This window comes from Vipera ursinii (genome assembly GCF_947247035.1).
Source record: "Vipera ursinii genome assembly, chromosome: 1".
Lineage (NCBI taxonomy): Eukaryota > Metazoa > Chordata > Lepidosauria > Squamata > Viperidae > Vipera > Vipera ursinii.
The window spans coordinates 322563066-322589489 of NC_139512.1; the positions used below are offsets into that span (position 1 = coordinate 322563066).

Consider the following 26424-nt stretch of genomic DNA (forward strand, 5'->3'; position numbering starts at 1 on the left):
GGGGTACATGGTTGTTTTTTTTTATATAGGTTTGTTTTATTATTGGTTTTAACTTGGGCATTGATTTAATTGTTTTTAATGTTTGTATTGTTATTTATATTTATGCCCTCTGAACCGCCCTGAGTCCCCTTGGGAGAAGGGTGGTATAAAAATCTCAATAAATTAAATTAAATTAATTAAATTCTATGACAAAAAAAGCCCTGGGAATAAGACACTAAAATATCCCCCCAAACAGCTTTCCCAGATAATAAGTTTGGACTGTAGTTTCTGTCTCAGAATTATGGCAATATCTGGAGGGGGCTGGTTGGGAAAAGCTCCTCCAGAAGATGATTTTGAGTTTGACAACTACAATCATTCAAATATGGCTCCTTCTAGCCAGAGAACATAATACAAGTGATCATATTTTTCTTTTTCTAGTTCTGACTCCAGGTACATTACTTCTCTGTTTGAGACACTACCACCTCCTGAGATTCTTCATCAATAAATAAGAAGACATACTGTTTCCACAGCTGTTGTGTGTCTACTCATCCCCTCATTATTTGTAGTCTTGGAAAAATACAGGAAACACTGTGAGAAAAAGGTTGGAGGGCACAAGTGATAATCCCATATAATTTAAATGACTAAGTTGCTTAAACATCTGTAATGCCACACATGAAAGAAATCAACTCAAAATTATACTCTTTTATAATAGTCATAGATCAGAAAACAAAAGCAATCTATTTCTCCAAATGGGAAGACAAAAAAGGAAAATAAATTAATACTGAAATTTTAATACCTGTACTAGCATAGCAGCCTTACCTAATCTTATACAATTATAATGCTAAAGCTTCATGAAACAAATGACACAAATACCACTGCTATTTCCAGAAAAAACAGTATAGAATGGATCCCTAGCTGTCACAAAAGCCGACATGAAAGGACCCTCCCCAAAGATTGCATTACTTTTGGTAATCAGGAGTCCCCTGGGCAACAGTGTTGTCACCAGCAAATCCTTTCAAACCAGAAGTACCCTTCAGTTGGCTTTGTAGGTGTTTCTGACACAAATACAGGCAGCTGCCACAAAGCCCTCAAAAATCAAGGATGACATCAAATAGCAGAGCCTTGTCTTTACACTAGTAAAGTGAACTTGTATAAGATCTCAGTTGTTCCAAGATGCATTCAGTTGGGAGGTGGAAAAGGAGAAACAGAATGTGTCCTGAGACCTTCATTCTACTTGGACTTATCACAGACTCCAAAGATAAAAGAAAGGCTTTTGGGAAATGATTGGCCCTACATTTACAGAATAACAGAGCTGGAAGGGATCTTGGAGGTCTTCAACCCTCTGCTCAAGCAGGAAACCCTATACAAAGCTGATATGAAGAATGAAGATGACAAGGCAGAAACAGACCATTCCCATGAATTGAAATGAATATAATGAAATAATGAAAGAACCATTATTTTAATACAGGTCAGGTATTTTCCAGGGTCATTAATAGAATACCAAAGAATCAATTCACTTGAAAATGCAGGGAGAAAGAGCCAAGAATCTGAAACTGGGAAAACAAAAATATATAGATTTTGACCTCCGCATACACAAATCTTTTAGGTGTACAGTATAGAGTTTCATTCCTGTCTGCATAAAGAGCTAGTCTTGTTGAATCATGTTTAGGGGTCTTTTGTTAACTAAGACAAAGGAGAATTAAAATTTATATCCACAGTTGGTGTGACACCTGACATCCTTATTTAATTTCTTTCTCCAAAATCTGCCAATTTTACCAGTGTATATTAAATTGAAAATGAAATTCAGTTAATTAAGTGCAAAAAATCTGTATAATTAATAACAGAAGAAATTTCTCCTGAATGTCCTTCCTGTCTTGCTGACCCCAGAGAGGTATAAAGTTTCCCTAGCATTCCATTTGTGTAAAATAAGGAATGCTCCCAACCAAACTCAAAAAGAGAACATGTTCAAGTCTATACCACAGAGAAAAGAGCAGAGAGATGTAACATTTCCCTCCAGTCTTACACTGTGTTTTCAGAGTGCTACACAGTGGTCCTCTTTAAAGTCATCTGGACCCTATTGGGCAAGAGAAACACTTAAAGTGGCTGCTATGAGGATTCTTTACATACCAGGAGGACAAAGTTGCTCAGATTATGTTGGGTGCTAGCTGGATTAAGTTTAGGAAAAATGGCTGAAGCTTTGTCCTGGCAAAGTTGATGCTGCGAAACTCCTGCCCCATTCCTCAGGATTTACAAGGTCAAATTTATCCCACATAACTTCACAATTACATGTTTAATCTAAATCTGAATTTATAGTGACTGTACAAATTTTCCTATAAGTAAGCAACATTCGGTTCAGAAAAATATGGAAATTTATTTATCAAACGTATATGCCCTTCATATCATGGTTTAATTGACTGTGCTATCATCCTACTAGAGTTTTGTACTAAAATACTCATAAAGACCAATTATTTTCTCTACATTCCACATTTTGCCTGAGAATATCACACTTTGTTTTAGATGAAATTTAGTGGCAAACAGGGGAACCTCTCAAATAATCAATTCCTTCTTGTAATTGATACAGAAAAGGGCATCCAACACTGGAGCAAAATATTGGTTCTTTTGGATGTTGTCTACAGTAAGCAAACCATATTAGCAATTAATTGTCTAATTCCCATGAATCAATTCCCCATTTATGTGTATACCTTTTCACACCTCAAGAATTATGGTAATTCCTATCTGGACTTCATGGACATTATGCCAAATCCTTCAGACCTTCTTCACGAAGAACAAGACCTAAATTTGTGGGGCTTTTATAAGAAATCCTAGTACAATTTTTAAAATCTCATTACATAGTTTTAAAATAATTCTTATAAAGTTTAACTAAACTTAACAAATTCAAAAATATGACAATATTCTCAGACCTAATGTCCCTTAAATATGTTGGAGTTCAACAGCCATAATTTCCATTTTTAAAAAGCAGTGAAACTTTTTAGGTTTTGAATAACATACCTTGACCTGGTAGATTAACACCTGATGACTTAGGTTGAATGAATCCCCATCTGAGGTCTCCTGTCTTCCAAGATAACTTGAATACTTCTTTCCCCTTATCCTTAAGCAGTGAAAGAAATATTCTACCTACCAGAGTCAGATCACTGGGGTAAACATGCAGACCCTTTAAGGCTTTCAGCTTCTAGAGTGCATGCATATGGCTTCACTGTAAATTGTCGAATTAGGTCTGAATTACGATTGTTGACTGTTCCCATAATTCTGATTTCTTGTTACAAATTCTGAACTACTGCCTGCTTTTCACAGCTTTCTGCTGCTACTAAATCTGAACACAACTTGCATTAGTACTGCTTCTTGACTTCTATCTTTTCTGTAACCTGGAAAGATCACATCCTTGTGGTAATATATACTAACTCTTTTAATGTATATCCATATGTATAATTTAAAATATGTTACAATATACTATAATGAATACAATATACAATATATATATGTTAAATGTTTGTTAAGCATTCAGAATACACTTGCTTAGTCCCAGACACGGGACAAATCTTATTTCCTGTTTCAGCCTAGCCCAAGGCCATCTACAGGCAGTAGCCACAGCAGTGGCAGGTCATATTTGTGTAATTTTTTTGCAAAAAAATTTACACACACACACACACACACATTTGTATGTATGTATACGTATAGGGGTGTGTGTGTGTGTGTGTGTGTGTGTGTGTGTGTGTCTGTGTATTCAGATTAATGCTATTTTCACAGACAAATGTCCCTGAAGTAAATGTTGTTTATAAAACATCAGCCATTGAAGAAGTTCTATTTGTATAGAACTTGATCAATATCTGAAACATTTATTCCAAGCCCTTGTTCTCATTTCATCCCCCCAAACATGCCTTTATCAGAAAATCTTGTGCAAATTCTAAGAACATAATCTGAAATATCAACATTAAGGATCCAATTTAACACTTTTGAGAAGGTGGGATATTCCCAGTACATCTCATTCTGCAAAGAATATAGTTTGATTTCATGTGATAATGTGAGGCCCTTATTTAATTCACTGTAATATTTTTGGCATAAGTGATGAATTAAAGGAAAAACTAGTAAATGAATCTTTCTTGGAAATGAAATAAATGACTGCTCACACAAATATATGTATGGACAGGGAGTCAGAGAGTCCCAACTTGGAAATGCTAAGATATGTGGACTCCAAATCTCAGAATTCTTCAATCAACCTGCTGATTAGGGAATTCTGGAAATTGAAGTCCATATACCTTTAAGTTGCCAAAGTTGAGAAACACATTATAATATATTCTATTATCTTTTGTCCAAACAAAATATCAGGAGCGGCACTACTCTACGAATTCTTCCCAAGTTTTTTGCTTGCTTTTAAAATCCTTCCTGTCAGAATCCTAACATTATTATCACTAGAATGGACAGTGTTTTTCAGAATATTATGACTGCTGGCATTATAAGAAGATTCTTCTTTTTTACTTATGGCTGAATTACATAGAAACATAAATGGTTGTCTTAAACTGTACAAGATCACTGGTAAATCTAGGTTACTAATGTCTATAATTGATTGTAAATGTGTCCTTGATTTGTAAAAAAAACAAAACAAAACACCTGAAGGTATATTTTTGCAAGTGTGAGAGGAAATATTTATAGTAGTAATTACTTATTGATATATTTTCCTAAGATCACAAACAAAATGTTCAGATATTATTATGTGTTGCTCTTTTATGTGAGATTCTGAGGGTAAAAATATAGGCTACAGGAAAGTGCTTCATCACCACCCCGCTAAAGTAGATGAGGAAACAAGAGTGATTTTGGCTCACTTTTTATGAACAGTTAGCACTGTTGTTGTTAGTTGGGAAGTCGTGTCCGACCCATCGCAACCCCATGGACAATGTTCCTCCAGGCCTTCCTGTCCTCTACCATCTTCTGGAGTCCATTTAAGCTCACGCCTACTGCTTCAGTGACTCCATCCAGCCACCTCATTCTCTGTCGTCCCCTTCTTCCATTGCCCTCAATCTTTCCCAGCATTAGGCTCTTCTCAGCGAGTCCTTCCTTCTCATTAGGTGGCCAAAGTATTTGAGTTTCAACTTCAACAGTTTCAACAGTTAGCATACAGGATAGTTTTTATTTGTTGACTTAAGTTATAAAAGCCTACTTTTGAGCTTGAATATCTTTTCCTCCCACATACAATATACCCTAAGACTTAAGTGATTTGATGAAATTCTTTGGGTTGACTACTTTACATTTTAAGTCTAATATTCTGTCTATTAAATCATACTGACATGGTTGTGCCAGACAATAGATAATATTGAAACACACTATTTGTCAGGCTCCCTGGAGCAAACCTATCCAAAACTATCAAAACTTTAGACATCTCACGGCTACATAAGTTATGCGCACTTTTCAAACTTTTACAATGTGATCTTTCAAACGGAATATGATTCAAATGCACATAATAAAGAAAAGTGGACACCATATGGTTATATCAATGAAAAGAATGTATAACAATATATTACATAGATTTTGCTTGCAAATACATATTTGGAAAAGTGCCTACAAAACTGTATATACTAAAAGAAATACACAAAACTAAATGGTACAAAATAACAAAAAATGAAGTTCAGACTGCAAAAATAAGAATCTGAGTCAAACAAATTCTGACAATCTAATTCATCCACAGCTTTCAGCATCTGCTGTCAACAGCCACCATTTGCTGAAGAATAGGGATGGGTGAATCTGTCAACATAATTTTCCTTTTCTTTTCAGGTTTATTTTCTGGTTTTATAGAGAATGTCTTGTGAAAAAGTATACATAGTTTTCAGATGTTCTTTCTAGATTTTTAAAAAAATATTTGTGTACTTCTTTTCATTGTACCATAACCATACGGTACAACTTTACATTTTCCCTTCAAATATTAATTTTACTTTTGTGGTTTTAAAATCTGAACTATGTATCTGAACTACAGAGTAGATTTCAGAAATTAGGTACAGCCTTAAGGAAGCAAATTTGGATGGGATAAATTTGTCAGTCATTCCTAGATATGACGGAAATTAAATTAATACATTCAATAAATTAAATATATTCATTAAATAAATGAATATATATTAGACAGATGAAAGGAGAGATTTTAAAAAATTATTATTAAATATCTATGCCACTCATCTCATTGAGATATTCATATTGCATTTATGTACGAAAAGGACAAACATACTGTGCCTAAGATGTAACACTGCTTTCATCATTTTGACAAAAACCTCTGATCCTGTGGGTGCTTCTGCCTGTTTCCTATGAAAAGGCAATTTCTCTATTTTTTTTCCCTTGGAAAAATCTTGCCTGTCCTCATTATTCTATACTGGAATCTTTTGATTACATCACCAACATTCCAGCCCCCTACCTTTCATTGTACAGAAGTATTGACAAGGCCTGATAGTAAAATAGGTCCAATAGAATCATGTATCATATACTGTACAATACTTGAAAGCTAAAAACAATAAACAGTAAATGGACCTTGACTTTAAAATAAAAATGAACGGGGAGCTGTAGCTTCAAAAGTTGAAGGGCAAGATGCAAATTAATAACAATACAGTAAGATAAGCACAAGTCCCATGATACATGTCAGCAAGACCAAATATGCACACAAGCACATATATACATAATTAGGTCAGAGGATGAGTGAAAGGGGGTTAAAAAAGTAGAGAAGGTGCTGCAGAGTATCCAGCAACAGTTAAGCTACAACACTTTTAACTCCTAATACATTTGAGACAAGAGCATCATATATACATACATTGAATCCTCAGGAGAGGCTTATCAAAGGAAATTGTATATTGTAAAAGAGATTCTTCAATAAGAAATATTTTATTCATAGACCTGGTGAATTATTCTATATGGCATTTCAGGCTTAGAGCTTAAAACACCAGGTCTTTTGTGAACAAAATGCCTTATAAATGATTGCCCAAGTGTGCTCTTTTGAAGTGTGTCAATATTTATTTTTTTTAATTCCATTTATATCCCACCCTTCTCCGAAGACTCAGGGCAGCTTACAAGCTTAGCAGTAATATGTATGTGTGTGCATGTAAAATCACTTTCTTGCCTAGAATCTTGCCTAAAAGATCATCCCTTCAAGGAGTCCTTCACAATGAGCTACTAAAAGCACACTGTCCACTGGGAAAAGATGCCACTAACTGGAAATTACTCTATTATAAGGCTGACCACTCCTGCTTTTCTTATGGTCCTTCAAACACTCGCCCACCTATAAATTAATCCCTCACTTTATTTCAAGAACTTTGCTTAGAGGTGGATAATGAGACCAGAAAAGTTAGACAAAGTAACGTTCTCCTACACCCAAAAAATAACAATCAGAATTTTTTGGAAGAAATGCACACTCTTATTTTGCTATGTACATTTTAACTCATCATTCTCTGATATGTACTTATAGCAAATCAAAAGAGAAAAGGCAAAATACCCATATCCCAATGGTTACTAGTTACCACCATTGGAAATCGATCCTAAAGGGCTGAGGTCCTCATGGAATGTGACATTTATTTGTAGTTAAATAACATGGACCATTCAATAGGCTAATGAGAAACAGAAGGTATGTCAAATCAGATCAGACCTGCAGTCTGTCAGATTAAATGGCCTTTACTTAATTGTGGTGAACATCTGATGCTTAAGAAAATGTGGAAAGATCCTAATTACTATGATATAAATTTTAAGAGACACTATTCCAACCTTCAATGCATCCTTAGGGATAGACTGCACATTCCTTGTACATGAAAAACAAACATGGTAAGATAAAACTAGATAGTCTGTTTAGTTGTAGTAAGATATTCATACAGTATATCTATATGAAAGAAAACAAGGTGAATGTTTCATATAAAGTGGTACATTAAGCAAATGGAGTCGAAGGCTTTTCTTTCATAAGGAGCCAGATTGGGGCAGGTCTGACATTACCATTTTATTTAAGCTTACACAGTGCTTTTTTTGTAAAAGAAAAAGGTGCCGGAACTCACACATGTCATACAACCCGCCTTGCCTACCCTACAAGGTTCCATCCCAAAAAAGGTGCCGGAACTCCGTTCTGAGCGTTCTATGAGAAAAAAAGCCCTGAGCTTGCAGTTTAAATTGGGCCTAAGCTTAGTTATCCCTGAAACAATGACACAAAATAGGGAAAGTAGGAATGGAGAAGTGTGTAGCCACTAGAAACAAATTAGTCAAACCAATGAGAATCTAGTACATTCCTCCATGAAAAACCTTGAATGCCACCCACGGCAGCAGATATTTATTTTAAAACTGTGCTCCTTTTCAACCCAGAGGTGAAAAAGCTTCCTTTGTACTCCCCAAATGCCAGAAATCTGCAAGTTTCTAGGTTAAAAGTCATAAACTACTCCAACTTTTCCTAATCATCTCTTTCCATTATAATGCAAATGGAGGGAATATAATTGGTCAGACTGCTATCCTTAGTTTAATAATAATAAAAACATCCTTTGCTGGATTTAAAGATTATTCACTCAGGTCAATATGTGCCAGTTACTGCAGTCCTTTATTTTAAGTTTGTGCTTAACTTTCTTTCTACCATGATTAAATCTCATTTTGAAGTAATTTATCCCTACTGAAAGTAAGAAGTGAAGCGAAATATAAACTGCAAAGGGCCCTGAGCTGAGCTCGGAGGGCCTGGGGAATCTTACAGAATCATGAACTTCATAACTAGGATAATCAAGTTTTCATCAAATCATAACTCAGGAGATTAGGAGATTGCTGGTGCATTACTCTAGAAATCAAATCTGATTAACATCTAATTGCAGCACTGTGCCTAGGTATTAATTAGGTGTATTTTTCTAGGAATCATAAATAGTTATTAAAGCAAAAAAACAAAAAAAAACACAGGAATAATTTTAAAATTAGCATAAGCAAAGTGGCACACTTGAATAATAAGCAGTGGCAATAATGAATGGACCTTATAAAAAACACAAGAAATAGCCAGCTAACTAACATGTTAATTCCAATACATAACTCCATTCAAGCAACACATATTAGCCTACATTTGAAGGTAATGGCTGATCCCCACAAATTGGCTGTGTGGTATAACTTTCATTTTTAGAAGCAGATGGTCTATGTGGCAAGGATGTGTCCCTCCCTATTCCCTCACCATTATGATGTAATATTGTCCAGGACTTTGCAGGAAATATTAAATTAGAAATGGCATGCAACAGCCAGCTGCTAAGTTAAACCAAGGTAAGAGAAAGGTAGGAAGCTGAGCTCCATCTCGGCCACTGAGCTCTAAACTGCTGCTTGCAGATGTCTTCTGATAATCTAGTCCATAGTAGTTTTGGCTGCTACTTCTTTGAATAGCAGATTTTTTCCCCCCAGTGTCCATATTTTATAACCAGGCCATTTTCGGGCCAATGCCACAAGTCTCAAAGTGCTGAAGAATCCTCCCAAAGGCTCAGCAGGGCTATTGACTTTCTGAAGTCACCAATAAATACATGTGTATACATTGAAGATTTTTCCACTGAAACTATCAGCAGAGTATCCTGTCCGCAGCACCCTGTCAAACAGTTAGTACAGCCTTGTGTCAGAAACAGGGAAACATGACATCAAATGGAAACTCAATTTCATTCATTTTATTGCTGCAGAAGGAATCCTTCATGTATTCTAAACTATCCTAAATTATAAGCCACAAATCCATATATTGACTGGAGCAGTATATAAGTCCAGTAAAAGAAGTAAATAAATAGCACAGTATTCCCATTGTTAAACAAAAACACATTTTATGCTTACTATTTCAACCAATGTTTTTTTCCACCTGAAGATAGCACTTAATATGACAGAATGTTCCTCATTGTAATTATGAGAATCTGTTAAGTAGAAAACTCTGATATAAATAGGATGATTTTCAAATCACTTTCTCTGATTTGTCAATTTTCTACATTTGGGAGATTATTTTAATGAAGGAACTTTCCATCAAGGGACTCCCCCCCCCCCATTTAATTTTTAGATAGCATTAGAACTATGTGAACAGGAGAAGTGAAATAGCATTAAGGGACTCAATGCAATTACAATCTTTTCACTGTTTCAACAGAATTTAAATCAAGCTTTTTAAAAATACATTTGAAAGACTCTTGTATCAAACAGCAAGCAATTCTGAGATTGGCATTTACAAAAATCAGACTGCTAATTATAATATTGGTAACAAAAAAAGAAGTAAATACGATACCATAAATTTTAAATGCCACTTGAAAACAAATCCTAAACCTGATTATAAAAAAGCACAACCATGTTAAAATCCTATTCTCTTACACCCCAACTGTCATTATCAGCATTCATAAAGTACAATGTGATTAATAAAATAAATATTTTATTTTCAGCATCTTTTGGCATTGTAGATCTTGTTTTCCTGGGTTCTTTTATTTTTGAACAAATGTAGAAAATATAAAAATTCTTCTCTAGGCTGATCATGTTCAATTTCTGCAGTTAGCCATACTGGACAAGACAAAGGAGCTAAGTTGGGAAAAGTAGATATAAAGTGGACATAAACACACACACTGAATGTGCTGTATTGAGATCTTTAATATCTATCATTTATATTGTTTTAAAACTTGTTGCTTTTCCCATATGAAATGTGTAACTCTTTTCAGAGGATTTTCATGAGGCCCATTGCAAAATCAGCCATTAACAAACTGCACACCCATTGTTTTAGACTCAAAAGCGTATATTTGTAACTTTATTTGTTTATTTCTCCCACATATAAGCAATTAAACATTGGAAAATAGCACACAGAATGCTCTAAAAGAACTAGCCCAGGGAGAACAAATGTAGCAGTACTTAGCAACTGCACATTCCCCTGACACTATTCTGAACAAGAGTTATCCGCAGATGAACACAGAGACTTGTACAGATGTGCACAAAATGTTTGCAATTTAAACCTCACTTTGAGCTGAACTGATGCCTTTCTTGGAGAAAAAGAGGGCTTTCTCCCACTCCTTTCTATTATACTGATAGCAGTCTAATCCATATGAGAATTGAACAGAAATGAAGCCATTTTCTGGAATAGAGCCAAATTATTAAAACACCTCAAATTTTTGAAACGTATTCTGGAGCAGAAGTGAGCATAGCAGTTCAGATTACAAATCCAGATTAATAACCTATTTTTGTGGTATTTTAAGAATTCTCTAAATGCACAGCCCCAGAAAAAAAATTGGAATGTAAATCCTAAAATAAACTGCATACAGTTGAAAGAAAGAATTCATATTCTAATACCAAAACTTCAGTTCTATTTACATGTGTGATAGTGTTCTCTTTATCATCTCCAAATCAGCCCCTCCCCAACATCAAGTACACTCATCAAATTTGCAGATGACACTAAACTGACAGGAATAGCCAACACCCCAGGAGACAAGCTCAGGATCCAAAAAGATCTTGAAAAACTTGAACAATGGGCCCTATCCAACAAAATGGATTTTAATGTGGAGAAAAGCAAAGTTTTACATTTAGGCAGGAAAAATCAAAGGTACAAGTACAGATTAAGTGAAACCTGGCTCATAAACAGCAACTGTGAGAGACTAGACCAGTGATGGTGAACCAAGTGCCCAAACTACAACCCAAAACCCACTTATTTATCACTGGGTGCCAGGTGGGCATGGCCTACTGGGTGGGTGTGGCTGTGGTGGTCATGGAGGATTGGGTAGGTGTGGCCAAGGTGGGTGTGGTCACCTCAATGTCACTTATGGGGAGGGACACCTGTGGGGGGCAGCTGGTTGAAGAGGGACAGTTGCCACCTCTGAGGCATGGCACGGGTGCCCACAGGGAGGGCTCTGGGTGCCGCCTCTGGCACCCTTGCCATAGGTTTGCCACCACACTAGACAGTCACTTGTCTGAAATGGTATAGGTCACTAGAAGGCAACCTTAGTTCTTTTATGACTCGTGGACTTCAACTCCTAGAATTCTTGAGCCAGCCATGCTGAGGGGAAAGGGAGTGTCCAAGCTGAGCCATGCTGGCTCAGGAATTCTGGGACTTGAAGTCCATGAGTCATAAAAGAGCCAAGGTTGCCTACCCCTGGTATAGGTTCTCCTGCTTGAGAAGGGGGGTGGACAGAAGACCTCCAAGGCACCTTCCAGCTCTATTATATTCATTGATCAAATACAGGTTGTCTACCTGGAAACTTCACTGTCCTGCATTCCCCATAACCTGCCTAAAGAAAAGCTATCTGGAAAATAAAGTATGTCCTGGTATTTCAGAGTGGAATCAAGTAGACATGCATCTTGTGATCTACCCCAAAAGTTACCATTTTAAAAATTTATTTCCAGTTAATTCAGTATTCCATTTATTTTGTAGAGCTATCACCTCTCTCTTTCTCAAATCATATCCTACTTACATCAAGAAACAAGCATAAGTAGAGCCATCATTATTCTTCAAATTAAACAACATATTATAAGCTTGTCTTTCTTCAGTAGTGGTCCATTTGAGTTAGTAACTATAAATTTGTGGGGGGAAATCAATACAATTTAAACGTGTACATTAAAATGTAGCATTGTATGTGCAGAATTACAGATTTCTGACTTGGGGGGCGGGGGCAGCACAAGAAATTCTCCTGGAATGATAGGTGACCATATACTCTGCCTATGAATTAGCTTTCTTCTAGTGTAATGAAAAAAATGATCAGGATTATCAATAGGGTCAAAGTTTGACTATTGCATTTTCAAATTGGTTATCTTACTTTTCCTGTATGTTACATAATATGCTTTTGCTATTTTCTGGGTGTTTTTTTTACTTGTTTGATTTTAGTTAATGTTTAATATTTCTTTTTTTCTTTCTTTTCATTCTTACACATTAAAGCAATAAAAATAAAGGTGCACATTATAGAAGCCACTCAATCCCTATATATGCCTACAAATTTGATTTTATTTCTATGGTTAACTCAGAAGGAATGAGGAAGTCAAGTCCTGCTCAATTACTAATGCTGCACAATCCTTCTCCCAGAGTTGGCAAAAGTGTAATATTGGGGATTTTAAACTTTGCGATGCCTCAGAGCATAGACAAGCAGTCACTGCCTCTGAATGTTTCCATTCCACTTTGTCCTTGAATAAGCACTAACCAGTTCATACACTACTTGTTAATATTATTTATTTATTTTGATCTCCTCAGTTTCTTGTGAATACCTCGGGCTGGTAAAAAAATGCATATGTATATGTACATGTACACATACACATACATATATGCAAGGAATTATAGCTGTCCATCCATTCATCCATCCAATCATCAAGTACACATGTCCAACAGATTTGTATCTGATGGCTAGAAATACCAAAGAATATGCTTATTGTAAAAGAATTTTCATTTATCTAAGCCACTGATTTCACCATCATTCAAACAAGAATGTCAGTATAGTATATCAAGAAGTATCACCTTGCACTGGGACATGAGTGGCATATAAATTTGATGATTAAATATAAAGGAATTCTGCTATGAATTACTATTTATTACATAATTTACCCAATTGGATTAGGGGGACAGATTGACTTCAGGTCACATGATTTTTTTAAAATGTTTTTTCTTACTTTTTAATTGCAGGCTACACAGTTCATGAGGAGCCAGGTGGTCTATAGATTGCTTAAATTAAATAATTCAATGTAATAAAAAATTGCAACATCTTAGTATTAAAAGATTAAACTGAAGAGAGGCATAAAAACTATCCCGTAGTGCCAAAAAGTGATTGGTGCTCATTTTATTCCCAGAGATATCTGAAAATTAGATGTCTAGAATAAAATAGAGCTAGAAGGGACCATGGAGGTCTTCTAGTCCATCCCCCTGCTCAAGCAGGATAACCTATACCAGACATGTCAAACACATGGCCCGGGGGCCAGATCCGGCCCGCGAAGTGGTTACATGCAGCCCGCGAAGCCATCCTGGAAACAGTGAGGGAACGGCCCCCACTGCCTTGGCCCTGGCCCAGAGACCCTCCTTCTGCCAGAGACCCTCAGATCTGTCTCACTCCTGCCCAGCCCCCATAGGCACCTTTGATGCGAACTATGTAGAGCTGGCATGCCCACCCAGTAGGCCATATGCACTCTAGCCATGCCCACCCAGTAGGCCACGCCCACCCAGGCCATACCCACCCGGCCCCCTGAGGGCAACTGCAATGCTGATGCAGCCCTCAATGAAATTGAGTTTGACACCCCTGACCTATACCATTTCAGACAAGTGACTGTCTAGTCTCTTCTTAAAAACCTCCAGTGATGAAGTGTCCACAATTTCTGAAGGAAAGCTGTTCCACTGGTTAATCGTCCTCACTGTTAGGAAGTTTCTCCTTAATTCCAGGTTGTTTCTCTCTTTGGTCAGTTTCCAACCAATGTTTCTTGTCCTGCCTTTTAGTGCTTTGGAGAATAATTTGATCCCCTCTTCCTTGTGGCAGCCCCTCAAGTACTGGAATACTGCTATCATGTCACCCCTGTTTCTTCTTTTCTTTAGACTAGCCAAACCCAAGTCCTACAACCATTCTTCGTATGTTTTAGTCTTCAGGCCTTTGATCCTCTTAGTTGCTCTTCTCTGAATTTTTTCCAAAGTCTCAACATATTTTTTGTAGTATGGTGACCAAAATTGGTTGCATATTCCAGGTGTGGTCTTACTAGGGTTTTCTAAAGTGTTACTACTACTTTGCATAGTCTTGATTCTATGTCTCTGTTTATACGACCCAGGATTGTATTAGCTTTTTTGGCTGCCGCTGTACACTGCTGGCTCATAGTGAAGTGTCACCTAAACAGAGCTGATAAATAAAGTTACATCACACATGAAACAGGGAGCATCTCTTCAGACTGCAGTCTTGCTTTAGGAGTTTAAAGAGAAGCCTTAATCTTTGAATAGGGTTTTCTAGTGAATATGCTGGTAATCAGAATAAATGTGGTGGAAATCTGGTTCAATTTCCTGAGCCATCTTACATTTGAGCCATCTAAACTTAAACCAGATTATATTGAATTGCCTGCAGGTTCCAAGGGAAACTGAAAATTGAAATATGGAAGAAGGATTCTCAAAGCAGGAATCACTGACACCTTTTCACTTAGAAAAGGTTGTAATTTAAGGACCTACTCGAAGTGATAAATCTCTTCTGAATCTCTGACATCAGTTAGCCCAAAGTGATACAGTTGGATCAAAAACTGTTTTTAAGCTTCATATTTGCTTCTTTAAGGTATATCCAAACCCCACCCAAAAAAGCTTGAACATCAACCCATCTCACCCTGGAACCACCTACACATCACACCATCTCTCTTATCAGATTCTGTTTGATTCCTGTATTATTGTTCTGTTATGTTTCCAAACAGCAATATAAATAGATACAGATACAAATGTAAGCATCACAGCAGATGGCAGCATTTAACCGACCTCAGCTGATTTTGAGAAAAGCTAAGAAGGATCGGACCTAGTTAGCAATTGCTAGAGTAACCATTAGGAAATTCTAGGGCTGCAGGCTAGCATGGATAGTGGAAAAAAATCCCCCCAAAAGGCAACCATAAACTATTTCTGTAATGTTGCCACAAATGCTATATGCATGTGCCAATATAATTGTCAGAAATTTAATTTCAGTCAAGGGAATCTTCCTTTTATACACACTCAAACATACAAGGCACCCATTTCTAAAATATTTAAGGGTATTATGTGGGACAAAACAGTAATGCTACCAGGCCCAAACAGTAATGCTTAGCCTAAAACATGCTTATGCAAAACATGGCCTATCGATACATGTTCAATGTATATATTTTCTTCTATCTATCTATCTATCTATCTATCTATCTATCTATCTATCTATCTATCTATCTATCTATCTATCTGTCTATCTATCTATCTACAGAAGTGGTGAATGCTCCAACACTGGAAATTTTTAAGAAGAGACTGGACAGCCATTTGTCTGAAATGGTATAGGGTTTCCTGCCCAAGCAGGGGGTTAGACTAGTGGACCTCTAAGGTCCCTTCCAACTTCATTATTATTATTATACAAGATCTCCATATATCTCTCGGCTTTGCTCCCCATTGTATATGGAACAATGCATATAAGGGGTACTGAGACACATCTATAAGTGACACAATGAAATAGGACAGAATTTTTTGACTATGCTTCATTGTCAAAGCCACACTGTCCTATGTGCACAGAATACAAATCTACGATCAGTTGGCTGGGAGACATAACAGTAAACTAGAAATTGTAGAACCAAGGGGCTATTTTGAGAGTACTGAAATTTGGTGAAATCAACCAATCACAAAATGACAGCAGATATAGCAGCAGATATAGCTGTTCCCTAGAGGGCAAAACAATTATTCCCAAAAATATCGTTGTCTGAATATATGAGAGGAATTTTTATTTTTTGCAAAAATAATCAATGCAGTCTTTCAAGTTCTTTTAATACGTCTTCAAGCCATCTGTCTCCAACCCCTTCCCATCATTTGACTAGAAGCAAATTGTGAAAAGGAATGAGGTTCTAGGATCTATAGGAAGCAATGCTGAGACCATAGAGCAGGGGTGTCAAACTGCCGGCCCGTGGGCTGGATGTGTCATGGCAAAACTGTGCCCACCCCATTGCCAGCAATGGGGGAAAAAAGTCATGAAATGTCACGACACGTCACGTGATGTTGTGAGTTTGACACCCCTGCCATAGAGGATTCAACCTATAGCCTGGGAAAAAGCAAATAAAGACAACACCGATTTGCAAATCAGGCTTACATGTAGCAATGGGGAAGTTGAGAGGCATCCTTCCTTTCTACAAGGCCAATTAATTTTTTTTTGAAAAACCTTCATTCCTGCATTCTATCCGCTGCCCACTATGACATCTTCAGTATTTTAATCTCTGCCACTGCTTTTTCTTGCTTATCCCTTGCAAGCAAGCAAACAAACAAAAAACCTAAGGTGCAATATTGGATTTGTCAAAAAAAAAATCAGGTTCATTAAGTGTAACCTGCTTGCTTTGTAGGTAGGTCTATGTGTCTCAGCTGCCCTGAATGATGCTACATTCCTCATGGTGGAAGAATAATGTACAAATACTGAGTTCAATGATTATCTATGCAATAATCATTTTCTCATAATACTTTGTGAAGCTGCAATATTACCATAAACAACATCAAAAAAAATGGACAGAAAAGTTTCATCATGAAAACTAAACAAAAATAACCTGCGAAGGATAAATGTTCAAAACACAATAACTGATAACAGACATGCAAATAGTCTTAAAGGATATAAATGTTTTTTTTTATTAAATTGATTATTAAATGGGCAAGTTAAATGAGTTTTATTCTAGCATATCCTGTTTGGGAGGGAGGAAAGGGCTTGTTCCTAGGTGTACTGTATGGTCCTCACAGATATAGAAGTTAATGTAAATAAAGCAGTACAAGAATCTTTTATCTTCTTCTTAAGGGCTGTTTAATGAAGAAATGGAACTAAAGCTTTTCTTTAAAAAATCTAGTCAAGACTGCTACAACATGATAATTTGCAGGGGGGAATTTAAAGTTTCCCCCTAGGAAGATCTGGCTATTAGTGATGCCAGGCTAAAGAACATGGATTATGTAGCCCATGAATAATGAGCAACTCTGAGATAGTAATGTCAACACACCTCAATGTGCCCTATTCTTTGTAGCACACAGTTGCATATGCAAGATGAGGAGCTGAAACTGAATGAATGAATAAATGAATGAGTATTTCTGAGTGAACAGAAATGTATGATCAATACTGATTATCCAAGGAACAATTATCTTAATAGGAAAAAAAAGTTCATTTTGAAATACGGACATCAGTAAAAATTCTAATGAAGTTACAAGTCACAGCCCAGAGATATCACATGTACTTCAACTATAAAATAGCATAAATTATCCAGTCATTAAGCTTGCATTCCATTTATTGGCTTGTTTGTTTATATCCTACCTTTATTATTTTTAATTCAAGGCAGCATGCATACTTCCTTCCCTCCTCTTATTTCCCCCACAACAATAATCCTTTTTTTTATTAAAGAGTTTTACAAAAACAAAATTTTACAATATATCCCCAAATCCCTCCCACCCCAAACCCACCCACTTTTCCCCCCCCACTTCCCAGAGCTAAATACAGGATTATAGTTACAATAATCATATTCTAAATAAAAATAATCCTGTGAGGTGTGTTGGGATGATACTTAAAAAAAAGATGGACTCTAAGTCGGGGTCCTCAACCCTGGTCCGTGGATCAGTACCAGGCTGTGACATGCCAGCAACTGTGCCGCACAAAAAAGCAAAGCGCCATCCGTGAGATACAGGCAGCACACAAAACCACACACCCTCTGGTCCGCGGAAAAACCTCTCTCCAAGGAACTGGTCCCTGGTGCCCAAATGTTTGGGGACCTCTGCTCTAAGTAATTCAGGCAATCATAGAAGTTTAAGCACACACATATGTATTCTTCAATCAATATATTAATATACATATATTAAGTAGGGTCACACCTATTGACGTACTGGCCCTCAGCCATGACATGGATCTGTGTGATCATACAACTGCATAAGAAAGTCCTTTGGAACATGAGGAAGCTCAAATGTAGAACCTCATTTGCAATTCATTTGGAACCTCATTTGCAACTCATTAGTCACATTTTTCCCTCATCTGTTTCAGTCGTCCCTGGAAATACACAGGGGTGCTTTATAAATGTTTTCCTGCACTGGAAGGGAATTGTACTAAATGAATTCCAAGATACTTTCCAACCTTACATTCTATAATTCTATGTTTCTTCCCATTTGAATATTAAGGTCTTTTAAGGTCCATGTACATCATCCAACTGTATTTGGTATCATCATTAGTTTCACTTTAACAATGGCAGCACTCTTAGTATCTGTGTGAATGTTACATATCACATACTGCCATCTTGCACATGGCAGCAATACTCTGAGAGACAATTCTGGTTGTTAGAACAGGAACACGGAGAATATAAAATGGAAAGAGAGCAGCTGACTGCAGAGGGCTTTAGTTTTCAGTGGTTTTTGTATGCACAATTAAGAGAAAGATTTAAAGTAGATAAGGGGCAGGAGAAGAAAGAATCGGAAGCTGAACTATTTACAACAATGAATATATAATTGCTAAAATGTATAAAATTTTATTGCTATTTGAAATGGAAAAAGAATAAAGTAAAAGATGTATTATAAAACGGGCTAGGAGCTTTGGACATAAAGGTACAAATTTGTGTTGGAAATTAATGTAGGACAACATTAAGTGACATTTTATCATACCTGGTGGACTTGTAAAAAAGCAAAATATTTTGGCATTCTTTGATACAAAGAATTCTGAAAATTCAATCAACATCAAACTGAAACCATAACTTCTCTTGCTGGGATTAATGGACGGTCAATAAGACAATGGTCATGGAAGATTATTTTTATATATAATTACTATTGCAAGACTATTATAGGTGCAAAATGGAAAGATTCTGAAATATCCACATGGAAGGATTGGTAGGTAAAAATGACAGAATTAGCAAAGATGGCAAAATTAATTGGTTTGAGTATAGAAATATCAGTAACTATACTAATATATGCATATTACTGCCTGGAAATCCGTTAAGGACTTTCTGATTTTAATTCTGTTGAAAAACTTCTTTAAAGGGGTTTTTTTTAAAAGACACTTAGGAATGAACTAGAATTACAAGGTATAAAACTCGATTGGTGGGCCTACTTACAAATCCAATCGAGATTTAGGAAGGATAAAAATGAATGGGGGATATATACCTCTGAAACAGCATTGGACAAAATATTATTGGGACCGGACTCTAAACAAATAAGGAATTTTTATAAATTACTTTTGGGATATAAGCTGTTTGAAGAGCAAGTGAAAGACCCCATGTTGACCTGGGCTAACAATTTAGGACATAACATCGACTTAGATACTTGGCAAACAATTTGGGATAGAAATAAAAGGATAACACTGGCCTCATCGTATAAAGAAAATTTATTTAAAATGTTTTACCGATGGCATCTTCCCCCAGCCCGCTTAGCAAAAATGTACACAACAGCATCTCCCAAATGTTGGAAGTGTTCTGAAGAGATAGGCACATACTTCCACACGTGGTGGTCTTGCAGTAAAACACAAAAATTTTGGAGATTGATTTGGATTTGGCTGAAAGAAATATTGAAACAAGATCTGGAGTTTAGTCCAGAACTTTTCTTGTTGGGAATCACGAAAGAGAAATATCCTAAAGATGTGCTTTACTTAATGATCCATATTATCACAGCAGCTAGAATATCATTTGCGCAAAAATGGAAAAAGAATGAGATCCCAGGAGAAAAAGAGGTTATTAGGAAAATTTGGGATTGCGCTGAAATGGACAAATTAACTTTGGAATTAAAGAATAAAGATCAATCAGACTATTATAGAATTTGGAACAAATTGTATCTTTGGATGGATAAAAAGAAAGGTCTCTATTAGGTTTTACAGACTAGCTCACTGTTTTTAATATTGTGGTATTTCACTGATTTGTAATCTAAGTGTATTTAAGTGTATTTTTGATGTACATACATACATGTATATATATATATTTAAACATTGTAGACAAAAAGGTTTGTCAGCTCGCTGGTACTGTGTCCAATGTTTTTAAATAATAAATTTAATTAAAAAAAATAAAAAAAATAATAAAAAAAGACAATGGTCATGGAAGATTATTTTTATATATAATTACTATTGCAAGACTATTATAGGTGCAAAATGGAAAGATTCTGAAATATCCACATGGAAGGATTGGTAGGTAAAAATGACAGAATTAGCAAAGATGGCAAAATTAATTGGTTTGAGTATAGAAATATCAGTAACTATACTAATATATGCATATTACTGCCTGGAAATCCGTTAAGGACTTTCTGATTTTAATTCTGTTGAAAAACTTCTTTAAAGGGGTTTTTTTTAAAAGACATACAATTCTAAGATGCAGCCTGATATTCCAAACACTTCGCAGTACCTTAAAGAACAGGGTGTTTCAATTCCCCATTCTTAGTGACAATTAATCTGGGAAGGCTCTTTATATAAATGGATGTAAATGTTAATGGCTAATGCAAATGGCCAAGTTAGAATCAAGTAGCAAATTTCCACCAGTTTGTTATTTGTGACAGGGAATATAGGTCATCCCTGTATTTTGACACTGGCACAACATCTAAATGAACAAGAAGGAAAAAGAGAAGGAAAAGGAGAAGAATAGAATAGAATAGAATAGAATAGAATAGAATAGAATAGAATAGAATAGAATAGAATAGAATAGAATAGAATAGAATAGAATAGAATAGAATAGAATAGAATAGAATAGAATAATAACTTTTATTGTCACTTTGAATGTACACTAATTGGCATACATTAAAATGAAATTTTATTGCATTCAGCTCTCAAAGGGTCATCACCTCCTATATACACTACATAAATATGACAAAAATAAATAAAACACAGAATTATACATATACCCACATATATTATATGACACAGAGAAACAACAGAATAGTTCAGGTGCATGGCAAGAAAAACTAATTTTGCAAGTTTACCAGACAGATGCCATAGGGAACAAAGCTCTTACAGAATCGAGTAGTCCTGCTAGAAATACTTCGAATCCTCCTCCCAGAGGTGAGCAACAGAAACAGACTGTAAAGCGGGTGTGTGGGGTCTCTAACAATGCTTTGAGCTCTAAGCACATAGCGCTTATAAGCAGCATCCTGAATACCAGGGAGTGAGCTTCCTATGATCTTCTCTGCTGTCCTTACCAATCTCTGTATGCACTTTCTATCTGAGGCACTACTGCCACCAAACCAGTTTATTTAAAATGCTTTCAACTGTGCCTCTGTAAAAAGCAGCCAGGACAGAAGGAGGAAGATGTGCTCTCATCCAACTCAGGAAATAACCACAATGGTGAAACACTAGTGATCTGCTGCAAAAAGACTGCACAGACTAACCTTAAACAACAGTGACAGAGTAGCAACAACAGTGCACTGGAAAATCTACAAGAAGTATTATTTGCCTGCAGAAAAGAAGTGGTGGGACTACAAAACAGAGAAAGTAATAGAAAATGAGGAAGATAAAGTGCTCTGGGACTTTAGAATTCAAACAGACAGGCACCTGCCACATAACACTCCAGACCTGACAATTATTGATAAGAAAGACAAAAATGTCTGGATGTTGGATGTGGCAGTACCTGGAGACAACAGAATAGAAGAGAAAGAGCTGGAGAAAACCACAAAATATAAAGACTTGGAAGTAGAACGATTGTGGCAAAAAGAAAGCAAAGGTAGTACCAACAATAATAGGTGCCTTGGGTGTACTTCCCAAACATCTGGAACACCATCAGCACTGACAAAATCACCATCAGTCAATTGTTAAAGGCAGCTTTATTTGGAACAGTTTGCATCCTGCAACATTACCTTTTATATTATTAAAAAAACATCTGCCTATTCCAGGTCCCTGGAAAGTATTTGATAGGTGGAGAACACCAAATCCAGTGTAGACATCTATGAAGCTAACTATAATAACAAGAACAACAACAACAATGGCCTATCCAAGGTCTTTCAAGAAGGACTCAGTAGGTGGATAAAAATGACAAATACAGTCTGAACATCTGTCTGCAACAAACTATAAAAAGACATAGTTCTAAGGAATAGCTTTCATGATTCAAGATAGTGTCCAAGAAAGCTGGAAACATATTGAGGATAATTCTTTGTCCTGCTGTTAGAATATTTTGTTTTTAGAGTTTGCATTCTTTTTGTTTTGTGGCCATTATTACTAAGTGTTGGTAATGTTGCACAACTCTTTTGTTGACTTGGCTTGGCTTTAAAAACTGCATCACATTATTTTTTAAAAAATACATAAATAAAATGCTTGTAAAATCGGTTCCTAAAAGGTAGCATAAAAATGATTTAAGAGGTAAGTTGCTGCTCCTTAAGGTTGCTGAACAAATATAATGCAATGCCAATACTGACAGCATTACAATATTGAAAATAAATAGGTAAATAAGATAAAGTACTAATACGGAAATGTTTGGGATATAAAAGAGCAGATTGTACATAACTTAGCTAGATGGGATAATGTGATTTAGAAATAATCATCACTGAACATCTTCCGAGGTGACAGCGTGTATTTTGCTAATAGATCAATAGCTAATTTTTTGCCAGAGGAGTTATTTCTTCTTCAATGAAGTAGCAAGGTTGTTAAATCTGACTCAGACTTAATATATTAACAAAGTTGAAATTAATCTAAACTGCTAAAATGCTCAGTTGCCCTACTTAAGTTTATCTCAACTGATCATTTATTTATTATGCCATAAAAATCCAGACTTTCCATGCTGATTGCTACTTGTTTGCTCTAAGGCAACTTGAAATTACCCAACTACACCTTTCAGGGTGCTAACTGTTTTCTACTCAAAAATTATCACCTCACAGTAACAATAGGATTAGTCAAGCTCTTGTCAGGATTAACAACACATCCAACCAAATAGGACCATTACAATTCCTCTGACAGATTCTTTTGCAAATTTGCTAATACTAATACATCTTTTCCTGACATTCATACCATTGAACTGCAATCTATTACTATAGTTGAGGCCAATGATGTGGACTGTTCTAACAATGGGTAGTTTGTTTATTCAAATTTGTGCATTCCTCCTAGCCCATGCATCTGCTTTGGACACTATAAACTTCAATTTAATTCAAAATGAAATTGATCTTAACTCTTTATGGCCCAGACATTCCAAAACCCACAATATTCAGGACACAAGTTTCTCTACTTTTCATCCATTCAATTGTGTCCAGTTCTTGGAAAATGCCTGCACTTCCTGCACTCCTCTTGGCAAGGTTTTTCAGAAGTGTTTTGCCATTGCCTCCTTCCTAGGACTGAGAGAAAGTGACTAGCCTAAGGCCACCCAACTGGCTTTGTATCTAAAAATTAGAATTCATAATCCCTGGTTTCTAGCCTGATGCCTTAATCACTATACCAAACTAGTTCTCTATAATATTTAAGTTAACCCATATTGTTAACTGATTACACATTCCCCTAAGAGCTGATTGCCTATAGACATAGACTTTGTTTGGACAAGTATAATGAACTATGGGTCTCTTTTAAAACATAATAACCTAGGTTAAAATATGTTAATTATAGAAGAGAAACATATGGATTATAATAATATATAATAATATTATAAAATTGTAATTTTTTACTGCTGAAATGATTATTTATACTAGCCTATTTTCTTCATCATATTTCTTTCACTTTTATGTTATTAATTAAAAAGCAATGCAAAATAATAATTAAAAAGTTACCCCTATTTTTCCATGTTAGATTTGGTGCCATATGCTATAGTTGTGGGATTTTTAGTGTACACTTAGCACACAAAATGATAAAAAGTGATTACATTGTTCCCAGGAGGTCAGACTCATAATCATGCACCATGCTCACAATTTAATATATAGCTTTATATCTCACAGATAACTACAATCAATCAAGGAGAGTCCTATTTTATGAAAGCAATTCATAATCAAATCTGCAGCCTTTTAAAATTATATCGAAGTCAGCCCATTCAAAATGCTTTAAACTCTTGTATTTTGCTATTAACCAACAGGGCTAGTCTCTTAATGACAACATCTCTTCCAAAACTCAGATTGAAATTGCTTTGGAAAAATGTTATTCAATGGTAGGAGATCAATTTCAGAAAAGGACATTGCAAAAGCTAAAATCGAAGCTTTCAGACAAATAGTAGCATTACATTTTGCTGACGATACTTACGATGTGAAGCTCTAAATAATCACCGAGCCCAGTCGAGCTATCCACGCGCACCAAGATGGCTTCTTTTTGAACTGTGCTAAACCCTATGGCCAGTCTATCTGCTCGGGTGCTGGGCCGATCATTGGGAGGCCAGGTATATGTAATCTGTCCACCACCTTTGCTAAATATGTATGTTGTTCCCGCTGTAAGATAAAAAACAAAGTAATTAGTGGTTCAGCTCTAAAAAGGAAATGAAGTGCTTTGTATGTTAATGCTTTTTTTTTAATGCTAACATTATTACAAGCCCTTCAAAATACAATTGTTACCATCTCAGAACCCCCTCCATTTTTTTTCTGTTTTTCTTTATGGATGTCTTTATATACAGGCTGCAATCCTATATTCATTGACCTGGATATATTCCCTATAGAACTGAGAGGACATCTTCCTCAGCGAGGGGTTACTTTTAAAGGACTTAGTGCTTTGATGTTAGTCATATTTAGGCAAAGAGTAATAGTTTGATGCAATAAGAGCATATGTACATGTCTTTCTCCAAACACCTTCAGGCATACAAATGTCTATTTCTGTTTAGATGTCTAGATCAGGGCTTTTCAACCAGTGGTATGGGTACCACCTGTGGTACATTGGCACCTGGCAGGTGGTACATGACCATCCTAGAAAAGTGGTAGCGGGGGAGGGGAATGAGCTGAACCGGTGGCAGCACTGCACAAGCCTGAGTGAGAGATGGCTGGAGCTGCAGGGCTGTCAGGGCTCAGCAGAAGCGCCAGGATCAGTGCCAGGCTCCAGCTGGAATGTTGCAGCAACTCCAGGGTCTTGTGATTTACATTCAGATGCTTGGCAACTGATTCATATTTATGATGGCCACAGTGTCCCAGGGTCATGTGAAGTGACCAAAACCTGCTGCAACCACCCAGCAGATGTGGGGGGAGTGAAAACAAAACACCCCCCACCCCAGCTGCCAATCCTCAACAGAAATGCTCACAAAAATGAAAACCTCAGACAGGAGGAAGAGTGCCGCCAGGCGGGCAGGCAGGTATCTTGCTCTGCTGTGGCTTGGAGGGCAATTTTTTCAGTGCCATTGTATCTTCAAACAGTCACTAAGAGAACTGTTGTAAGTCAAGGACTACCTATACTTCATCACTCCCTTTTTTTTTTTTTGGTCATCAAGTTTTCGACACCTTGCTAGGTGACTGGTGGTACTCGGATATTGCCATATCCTAAAAGTGGTACAATGGGTGAAAAGGTTGAAAAGCCCTGGTCTAGATCTATAAATATCTAGATCTATATGGGGCCTATAAGAGCATTTGACTGAACGTATTCACCAGCTTCCATACAATCTGAACTCTGCCTCATCAGAATCCCCCAAAACAAGAAAATGCATCAAAGATTTCAATAGCATGTGTGTATTTCCAAAATTTAGCACACAATGCTGGAATTAGGACTTGCACAGGCATTCCATATTCTATCACACTTGTAATCAATGGTGTGCTGGCTGAATTACTGCTCATAATTTATCACTCCCCACAGTCAACTTGATTACTAGTATTTTTACAATCTCTTACTTTATTGCAGTCTGTTCAACTGGCACTAATATTCCAGAAGTCTGGAGGGTCTGAGATCATTTGATTTTGTCTGATTATTTTGCCTGTTCAAATTTTTAAAATCAGTATTTCAATGTATGATGGGATGGGGA

The 26424-nt window shown here is 36.3% G+C and overlaps 1 protein-coding gene across 22 annotated transcripts in view; it reads right to left on the bottom strand.

Moving 5' to 3' along the window:
* Positions 1-26424, bottom strand: part of NRXN1 (neurexin 1) — a gene marked incomplete at its 5' end in the record, with an annotated part of 949216 nt that overhangs the window by 208599 nt on the left and 714193 nt on the right. For all 22 annotated transcript variants that reach the window (XM_083350272.1, XM_083350275.1, XM_083350271.1 and 19 more), the window contains one exon: positions 24735-24916. In XM_083350272.1, the coding sequence (XP_083206398.1) occupies positions 24735-24916 (182 nt within the window). The remainder of the gene's footprint in view (positions 1-24734; positions 24917-26424) is intronic.